A 9,981-nucleotide genomic window follows, 5' to 3' on the forward strand; every position below is an offset into this window, starting at 1 on the left:
ATGGGGTCGCAAACAGTTGGACACAACTGAGCAACTGAACAACATGCAGGCAACATCTGAGGCTGAGTCTTAATTCTAACTGCCAGGTTGAGCTCATGGCCAATGAAGGGACAAAGTGGTTTAGGGGAAGTCCTCCCCCGCCTCATAGGAGCAGATGTCACAGTGTAAACCTTCACCCTACCCTTTCTCCAAGCAGCAAGAGAGGGTTCCTGGGGAGAAGCAAGGGCATGAACCCAGGCCTGGGGACAGGTAGCCCAGCATCTCTCCTAGTCACATTTGACCTCAGTGCCCACCCCTGACCCTCAGCCTCCTAGGCTCAGGCAGAGGACACAAGCAAGACTTTAGTGGTTACCTGCCTACAGCGGAAATCAAATCTACCCTGGGCACCTTTTCCAAAACCTGCAAGGGTGGAGATAAGGCCCCCATGCCCAACAGAAAACGATTCAAAAGTGATTTTAATCTGAGAAGCAATAAGTAAATTATGGGTTTTGAGTGCACCAACATGTACTTCAAGCCATATGAAGCCTATCATTTCCAGGCAGCTGCTTATGAAGAAACAAAGAGACTTTGTACAGAGCCATTCCTTAGTCCTGGAGTCATTTTACATCTCTCAAAGAGAAAGGATGGGAAAAAATCCACACTGAAGAAAGCAGGCGCATTTCTTAAAGAACTGTAAAACCGTTTCCACAAATTTTGCAAAACCTTGAAAATTAAAGATAACACACTTCCTTTCCAGTTACCAAAGTCAGCATTAAAACATCAACCCAAGGGAGCAGGGATTTACTCTCCAGATGTTTTACTGTGGTTTGGGAGTGAGTCAAAGCTGTCCCTCTCCATGGGGAAATTAACAGATATCTAATTAAAAGTTTACAGTTGAATCATAGAACAGTGGCTCTCTCTACTTATTGCCACAAAGATACAGTATCTGTTAAGTGTAGTTATCCATGCCCATGTTTAAAAGCTGCTCAATTATCCTAATTTTAAGCAACAATAAATAATGTTTAGGTTCCCACTTAGGCCAACTCACAACAGCCATCCCTTCTGAAAGGGGGAATTACACAATGCTCTCATTTGTGAGAAAGGGAGGCATTCCTTACCTTGAAGGTCATGATGAGATGAGTGAAATGAAATTCTGCTTCCAAATCCAGTTGGATAGTGACATTTTCCACGCCTATAGGATATTTTTAAAAAAGACAAAAGGAAATAGCAAGGTAAACAAGAACATTTGTGAACAATTGAGTCTATTTTCTTCAGCTATCTTTATGCTCCTCATAGAAATTCTCTCTGCAGTCCACCTCAATCTGAAGATAAGATAATAACAATAACCCCCTGGCTTGATTGAGGTGATAAAGCACATCTCAGGATGACTCTTCAGTTGGTCACAAATCATTCTGGAGTTCAACGTATTGAATGTGCTCCCTGGAACAAGACATCTGGAGGAATGCCTTTAGCTGCTGTCAAGAAAGACATCCTTTGCTTAGTAAAAACTGAAAAGTCTTTCCAACTCTCTAAGCTAACGGACTCTCCAAGGGGAAAGGAGAGGGGGCATTTCCTGTGCACAGTAGGGGTTCAGCTCTGCAGTCTGAAGCACAGGGACACAATCCAGTCGAGAAACACAAATATTCCTTTTTGTTTTTATGCAGCAGCAAAGAAAACAGGAGTCCACCACGAATGTGAGTTACGCTCCAATTTAGAAAAACCTATCCCTGATGGAGAAGCCTTTGGGTGCATTGCCACAATGGAGAAACAATGCCAAAGAGACAAAGAATGGGTCAAATAAATAAACTGCCCCAGAACAAATACTAACATCTTCCCTTTCAGGGGAAAGCCTGAACAAACAAATGAGCCTTTGCACTATGCCCTGGGGGTCAAGTCATCCCACGTTAAAAGGCTAAAAAGGCCACTGGAATTCCAGGGATGGACAGCACCTCCTCCACAATCCCCTGGGCCCTCGAGCCTGCCGGTTTGGTGAAAGAGACCTTTCCATGTTTCCTGTGCTCCAGAGAGCTTTTGGGGGTTCAGCTTCCGGAGCAAGAACAGTCTTAAATGCAGAAAGACAGGAATGTGTCAGAATGAATCATGTCACAGGCTGGTGTATTTTCAGGAAATCAGTAAGACTTTTGAAATAAACTCTCCCACTGGAAAACTGCCAAGTCAATTGGGGGTGGGGGTGGGGGAGGGAGGGAAAGTAGTCACTGGAACGGATATGAGTTAGTTGGAATGTTAAAGAAAAACAGTATCGTCATGCTAACTAACCTTATCTAACTTCTGAAAAAGAACCATATTACAAACCTTATCTAACTTCTGAAAAAGAGCCATATTACAAACCGACTCTCGAGGTTTCTTTCTGAGCAACGGTAGTTAAGCAACTGTCTGTCTCTCCCTTCCCAGGCTTTTAAGTACCTGCACTATTTGTTTAAAATGAAGAGATAACAAAATAATGTGAAGTCAGAGCAAGACTAGGACCAGTTCTGTAACATAAGAATGTATCTGCCGATGTGGGCTTGAAAAGCACATTCCATTTTAGATTCCTAATCTGATAAAGTGCTACAGGTTGTTTTTGTTTTTTTTTTTTTTAAATATGGGAAGAAAAATCCATGGATAAAAGAACCAAGATCATTCTTTTATGGTGCATTTGATTTCTGTCAGACCTGGGAATAAAGCATCGTGAGGGCTAAGTTAAAAGCAGCTGCACATTCCAAGCCCATTTCTGGGCCTGAGCACTGATAATTTAATGCATCATGTAAAGCTCAACTTGGATAAAACACACAGAAAATAGATAAAAATCACATTCATCAAGAAACTCTTCAATTGTGAACTATCAGAGAGCAGAGAGATGATAGGAGACAGCAACAATCCGTCTGACTTTCTAAAGACTAAGTTCCATCCATCTAATCCTATCTAATCTCTTATAACAGTGACAGAGCCCTCAAGCTCCTCAGTTTAAAAATCCCTTCTTTTCGGCCTTTGTCCTCTCTTGTCCCACAAACTCAGAGTTATGGAAACTGATTATCACCTGATGTAACCAAGAAAAACCCTCCTCGAGATCTACAGGATTTGATGAGCTATTTTACTGTCTATCAACTTGATACTGATGTCGAGGCACCCTTCTCTCTCTTTTTTTGGCCGCACCACGCTACACCTAGTTGCAGGGATGTTACTTCCCTGACTAGGGACTGAACCCCGTGCCGTCAGCAGTGAAACCATGGAGTCCTAACCACGGGACTGCTGGGGAAGTCCCAAGGCATCCTTCTGATTGTCTTTTGGTGTCACTGGAAAAACGTGGACAGTGAGATAGGTCCCACGTTTGTAATCAGATCTATGCTATTTCACAAGGCCCCTGTGACTTAAGAGCAGATTTACAGAAACTTCTCTTTTACCCTGAACTCTCAACTCAGATACCCTCCTATAAGAATTAACAAGGCTCTAACTGATAAATTGCTTTCTGACATCTAGTCTATCTCTATCAAGTTGATAACCAATGGAGTCCCAAAGCTTACCAATGAATAATCAACCTTCCCTAGAAATCAATAGTCTTCTAGAAAGCATGTATACTTTCGTAATCAATTAGAAATAAGTCTGCGAAGAGACTTCCACCTGGGAATTCCCTGGGGGTCCAGTGGTTAGGACTCCATGCTTCTGCTGCAGAGGGCCCAGATTTGATCCCTGGTCGAGAACTAGGATCTTGAAAGCCTTGTGGCACAAAAAATGCTTCCTTTTTATAGACTGATAAATAACTGCAAAGCACCCCAAAGCTTCCTGGGCATAGAGCACATAATAAAGGGATCTAGTAGTGCCCAGGCTTCCTCTGGCCAAGTTTAGATTCACTTCTTTGAGAGTCCTTTCTAACAAATGCTTTTTAAAAAAAGATATAAAGGTAACTCATTATTAACAACAAACACATTAACTCTACTGTTAGTCCCCAAATTTCAGCATTTGACTTGGAAACAAATGTAAAACTAAGTTGAGCTTAGTTGCATCGCAATAGTAACATCATATCTGATGAATTTATTAAATCCCAACCCAAACGGCAAAGAAAGGAAAAAGGGTTGGATTCACATACTCACTGGAAAAGGTGACTTAGGGTCATTATCCATGTTGAGTGTCTGAGAAATTATGTCTAGTGTGTATTCACAGTACTATTACTAAATGTTCTCTAGATGGAAGGAAGGTGGTGGGTGCTGATTTTGCTCTTTCTTTTGGGATTGATTAAAATGAAAGATGGCTGTTTTGTGGAAGGATAAGGGCCTGAGTGGGGCAAGGCCTTCCCATGCCCTCCCCAGACTGCCCCAGCACATTGCCACACTCCCCAAGGGCCCCTCAGGATGAAGACCACGAAATCCTCCTTTGGTTTCACATGAAAGACTTTTTTCTTATATGAAGTACATACTTCAAGAAGAAGGATCAGATTTTACCAAGAGAAGTCAGTGCTCTGGGCAGTAAATCTGTCAAAGGCCATAATACCAGGATAGAGAAACCAATCGTAATTACAAACACCCAGGCACCTGTAAACACTTTCCAGGTAACCAATCACACTCCATGGAAGTTATTCCCACACCACACATACCATTTTCGGATTGCCACCAGATCTTAAGGCGGTTTGGAGCAAATGTCGTGACCACATTTTCAATGAGATGACTGTCAGGGTTGAGGGTTTCATGATAAGGATCTTGTGAATTGCATATGAAGCATTTTTTGTCCTCCTGAAAGCAAAGATAGTTTCACGAGTATGGGAAGCAATCACACACTCACATGCACACCAAAAATCAAGCCCACAATACAAAAATCAAACCTACTTTCTTCAAGAAAAATGAATGTGCCAAAATTACTTAAATGACCTAGCACATGTCTTTCATTTTTTAACTTAACGGAGTATGATATACTCCTGAAATTTTCCTCTTCTCTTGCAAATTCAAGGTCAAAAGTGAAAGAAGGCATTGTTTCCACAAGCTATTAATTTAATCAAAATGAAATTTCTAGGCTTAAGCCTTAATCTCAATGAGTAGCTGGAAAAGCTTACTCGAGGCAAAATGCAGAGGAGGTTTTAGAGAATTTTTGCTGACATAAAGCAAACTGAAAATAAAAAGAGAACAATTCAACTGGCCTGATTTTCCAAAACCTATATAAGGCAGAAACCAAGTATTAGTCAGATATATTTAAGAAGCTTTGGGAACTACAGATCAAGACTTCTTAGCTTCTCCCCAGCCCCGACAGTGAATTCGCGGTAGCAGCGTGCAGGCTAGCTCACAAACTGCTCAGAACATCCAGGAAGGGGACACCAGGCTGTCCTGTCAAGTTGGGAGCACTGAAAACTGGGACCAAGTCAAAGAATGCCAAGGACCTGAACTGAAAAATCTACCACTACTTTCAGTTTTAGAGCAGCTTTGTACTTTTGGCTTAACATTTTCCTTCTACCTAAAATGTGAGTCACGGCCAAAAGAGCCTTCTTTGCACTCCATCATGGTGAGTTGTAAACAGCAGGATCACTTAATGGTTCCCTTTTCCACATGAGGCTGGGCTCTCTACTCAAGTTTTTCTGAAATGCTTATTAAGTCTGAAAATGATGTCGAAGCAGAAATCTGTTGAGACCCTATACACATCTTACAAACAACATTTAACACATTATCCACCTATGAATTTTTGCAGCAAGTAATGCCTGTGGTTGGCAATTTGTTACGTAAGTGAATACTGAAACACTCCAGTCAATAATGTTTGGGTAATGAAGGATGGATTAATATGTCTCTGGACCTCCGGTCAGCAAGTCATTAAGCAAAGGTGATATCCTTGTAAGTATCAACCGACGATACTACATTTGTATGTATTTAGCTAGCTATTACGGAGAAGGCACTGGCAACCCACTCCAGTACTCTTGCCTGGAAAATCTCTTGGATGGAGGAGCCAGGTAGGCTGCAGTCCCTGCGGTCGCTAAGAGTCAGACACGACTGAGGACTGAGCGACTTCACTTTCACCTTTCACTTTCATGCATTGGAGAAGGAAATGGCAACCCACTCCAGTGTTCTTGCCTGGAGAATCCCAGGGACGGGGGAGCCTGGCGGGCTGCTGTCTATGGGGTCACACAGAGTCGGACACGACTGACGTGACTTAGCAGCAGCAGCAGCAGCTAGCTAATAGTTATCACCTTCCTCCCAAAGGGATTTTAAGACTGGCAAGATATACTAACTAGAAAACAGAAACCAGGAGTCAGGAATGCAGGGCAACCCTGGACACAATACTTTTGATTCCTGCCTCAAGTTTTACACCTGTTCAGTGTTTGAGAGAATTACACGCCCAGCTCCTTTCTTTAGGCTCTGTATCTGAAGCGTAGCATGCCTCCACGTGTGCTCAGTTGTGTCTCTTTGCAACCCCATGGACTATAGCCTGCCAGGTTTCTCTGTCCATGGGAGTTTTCAGGCAATACTGGAGTGAGTTGCCATTTCCTCCTCCAGGGGATCTTCCCGACCCAGGGATCGAATCCGTGTCTCCTGCACTGAAGAAGGATTCTTTACCACTGAGCCACCAGGAAACCCTGATATCTGAAGACTGCCCCACAATTTCATGGCTAATCATATAAACTACAGAGTCTGGCTCTAGTTGCTTTTAAACAAACAGTCCAATTCTCATTCTAGTCAAAGCCATTTTCAGGATCTGGCATTCATTTACAGGATGTCCTGGCCTTGGAGGTAAATGTTAGCATAATATTTTAGGTGAAATTTACATGCTAATGTTAGAAAAGGTAACATCAACTGCCTCTGGTGACTTGTAGTCAAGGAAACTAATACCAGAGAACAATTACCAGAACTTTAAAAAAGTGTAATTATAGCCTCCCTTCTAATCAGGAGGAAGCAGTCTAGACATCTCTGTATAAACCTGGAAGCAAATAAGTGGAATCCACTTTACCACATTCCTTTGGTTTAATTTATCAGGTTTCCAGAATGGGCTCTCTTTCTGTTTTTTAAAAGTGATTCCATTTGAAGGCATCTGTATGCAAACCACACAATATTCTGTCCCACTCCTGAAGGGCAGATCTACATGTAGGAGGAGTGACCAAATTCAGAGCAATTGACTTGGAACTTGCCCTGTACAGGAGACTAAACTCTTTTGTTTGCTTTAGAGGCCAGAGATATCAGTCTTTTAAAAAAATCAAGGGAACGGATTCTGATTCTGGGTAGTTTATGTTTTGTACCTTCTTTCAAAATTAGTCTTTTTAAAAATGTGACCTTTGAAATCTACGATCTGGATCCACTTTTAGAAACAGAAAACACTCTGATATTTCATTTTGGTCCTCCGCTATCAGGGTACCATGGCAACCAGGGCATTTTGAAAAAGCAAGCATCTTATCCTGATATCTAATGGAGATGGATGGGAGTAGCACCAAATGAGGAGAGAAAAACATTGGAGTGCTTTTCTCCATGATTGGAGTGACCTTGCAAGGTGTTTGTTAGGGCTGGAATACCCTTTATCCAAGTGAAAGACTTAGGGAAAGCCCAAGATCACCACTTGGTATATAAAAAAGGAAGAGGATAAACTGCCTTTTACACACATTTTCCAAAGGGGAAAGATTGAAAAACAAAATTAAAAGAAAAAATACCAAAAAAACATGGGATTTTGGAGACCCTGGGGCAGGGGCCCCAAGATCTGTCTGCAGCTCTGCTTTTCTATACAGTGGCGGCAGGAAATGTTTGGCGGATGCAACTGTGCAAACTGAGATGAGGCAAAAGGGTGAGCTACCAGCCTAATCCCGGGACTCCCTGGCTGCCGAGCTTCCTATCTGGATAGCTGGCAGGATACGGGGTCCCCTAGGCCTTCCCCTTCGGTGGGGACTGGAAGAGGTGTGCGCGGAGCCATCTCTCTGCCCTCACCTGGAGGTGGCTGACGATACAGTAAGGCTCGGGTTTGTGCAGCCCGCAGGTCGAGGTCACCGAGAGCTTCTGCGCTCGGCCGATGAGAAGGTCGCCTGTGGCCGGGTAGCAGCTGCCCTCCGCGCAGCCGTAGCTGAAATCGGGTTCTTGAGCGCTCACTCCGACTCCGCACAGGGCTGTGGAAGGGGAAGACGGACAGCGTAGGGCACAAGCAGGGAGTAGGCAAAGAGAATAAGCAGGGGGAGGGGACAGAGTAGATTCGGGGGAAAAACGTAAGATACACAGGAAAGAGACACAATGGAGTGAGGCCGGGAAGGCAGAACGTGGAGAGGATTCAGAAAGAAACAGATACAGCAGGTTTGTCCAGCTACTGAGAGTATCACTCCTGGGAAGCCCACGTACCCTCGGTGCCCACCCTGATCAGCCCTGGGAAGCAGCTCCGGTCACTTCGAGGTTCCTGGACCCAGGCGCTGGGAGGCAGGTGGCCAAACGCCGCACACCCGCTTGTAGGTGAACTCTCACGCACACGGTAGCCTGTGCATCCTTGGGTGACTGTGCAAGTGTGTGCGCGGAAATTTGTAAGCATGAGGACGCGTAAGTGTGTGTGTCCACACACTCGGAGGTCGCCTACGCTTCGTCGGGGACGAGGGATCATGGGGTTCTCGGGGAACGCCACTGTCCCGAACAAGGGGCGAGTGGTCAGTTTCTGAGGCTTTGGACTGGCTTCAGTGATTCGTCATTCCAGGGAAGCTCGTGATCTAGCTGTTTCTGGCGCCATCCGGGGGCAAACAGCGATGGTTAATTAAAGCCACATGGCCCCAATTTGTTCCCAGGATGAAGCCTGCACTCAGCTCAGGCACTCCCCCAGATGGGCTTGAGGAGCCCTCCGCGGCTAGCCCACTACCCCATGAAGCCTGACCCCAGAGATGGAGAGACCCACCGAAAAAGGGCCGGAGAGGCAAAGCCCAGAGCGGGAGCACCCGGAGCTCTGGGCACAAACACCCCAGGATGCGGTCCCCGGCCACCACCGAGGGCGCTGGCGTTTAATTCCAACGCAGATTTCTATCAAGTCCCTCTCCCCACAGGCTTCCCCCAAAGCTGAGTCCAACGGTTTGGTTTATTCTTCCTGCAAGTCCAAGCCCACACCTCTCCCCTCCCCCTCCCCGCCCCTTTTCCTCCGAATTACCTAAGAAACTGAACGCGAACACCTGGAGCCGCCCCATGTCCAGTCCCTGCAGCCCAGGGAACACGGCCACCGAGACGCCGGCTGTTTTTCGCAGTCTTCTTTTCTAGAGAGGTGGAGAGAAAAGAGGCAAATATTCAGAGAAGAGGGGGCCCTCGCATTTCCTGCCGCTCCCACGGAAGCGAAGAGTGGGAGGGTGGGGAGGGAAAAATCGCGCCGCCACTGTGTCCCGCTCACCCGGCGGGACGAGCGCTCTCTCGGCGCCTGGCAGCCCCCGAGCCCAAAGAAGGGAATTAGAAAGTTTCGCCCTGGGAGGAACCTAGGGAGGCGCCTCTGCTCATGCGCACACGGGGAGTCAGGGCGGAGGGGGCCGGACGGCCCCTGCTTGGCGGGGAGGGGGTGAGGTTCGGTCCCACCCACCCTCCCTCCGCGCCTCCTTTGTTTTAAGGCTGCATCCGCGGATGCGATGGGTAGTAGCTCTTCCAGTTCCGTGAGGGGCTGCGGGGTGGCCGCCGAGTGCGTGTCCTGAGCGGTGCGCTGGGGTGCGGGAGGCGTTCGGGCAGGTCTGGGAGGTAGGTGTTCAGATCGCCTGGCGGGCAAGGGGGCTGGTCAGGACCTACCGCTTGCTCCTGCATTTGCATTTATAAGGAGTGAGTCACGAAGAGGTGCCCAAGGCTGTAAACTCTAGCGCTAGGCGAGGGCTGGTTAACCCTTTAGAAAGAGGGTCACCTGGCAGGTTTGTTGCCGAGAAAGCGGGGAAGTACCCTGTACTGCTGAACCCGGACTGGGCGCGACCTCGGATGTCTTCATTCCAAGGAAGCAAAGTGCTCTTCGCTCCGCTGCCTTTGCGCACCAACTCAGGACCTGCCTGTGGGGCCTGCCACCCAGGTGGCCACAGCATTGAATTACCCATCTAATTGTTTTTTTAAATCGACTTTT

The 9,981-nt window shown here is 46.3% G+C and overlaps 1 protein-coding gene across 1 annotated transcript in view; it reads right to left on the minus strand.

The window, feature by feature from the left end:
• LAMB1 (laminin subunit beta 1) overlaps window positions 1-9,406 on the minus strand; it is a 74,689-nt gene extending 65,283 nt beyond the window's left edge. Inside the window, exons 1-5 of the mRNA XM_081535993.1 lie at window positions 9,280-9,406; window positions 9,046-9,148; window positions 7,860-8,035; window positions 4,568-4,703; window positions 1,098-1,171 (exon numbers count right to left, since the gene is read on the minus strand). Coding sequence (XP_081392119.1) covers window positions 1,098-1,171; window positions 4,568-4,703; window positions 7,860-8,035; window positions 9,046-9,082 — 423 coding nt within the window. The 5' untranslated portion in view covers window positions 9,083-9,148; window positions 9,280-9,406. The remainder of the gene's footprint in view (window positions 1-1,097; window positions 1,172-4,567; window positions 4,704-7,859; window positions 8,036-9,045; window positions 9,149-9,279) is intronic.
• Between the last annotated feature and the right edge of the window lie 575 nt (window positions 9,407-9,981).

Source organism: Giraffa tippelskirchi, chromosome 10, assembly GCF_054371585.1.
Source record: "Giraffa tippelskirchi isolate mGirTip1 chromosome 10, T2T-mGirTip1v1.2.pri, whole genome shotgun sequence".
In the NCBI taxonomy this organism is placed as follows: domain Eukaryota; kingdom Metazoa; phylum Chordata; class Mammalia; order Artiodactyla; family Giraffidae; genus Giraffa; species Giraffa tippelskirchi.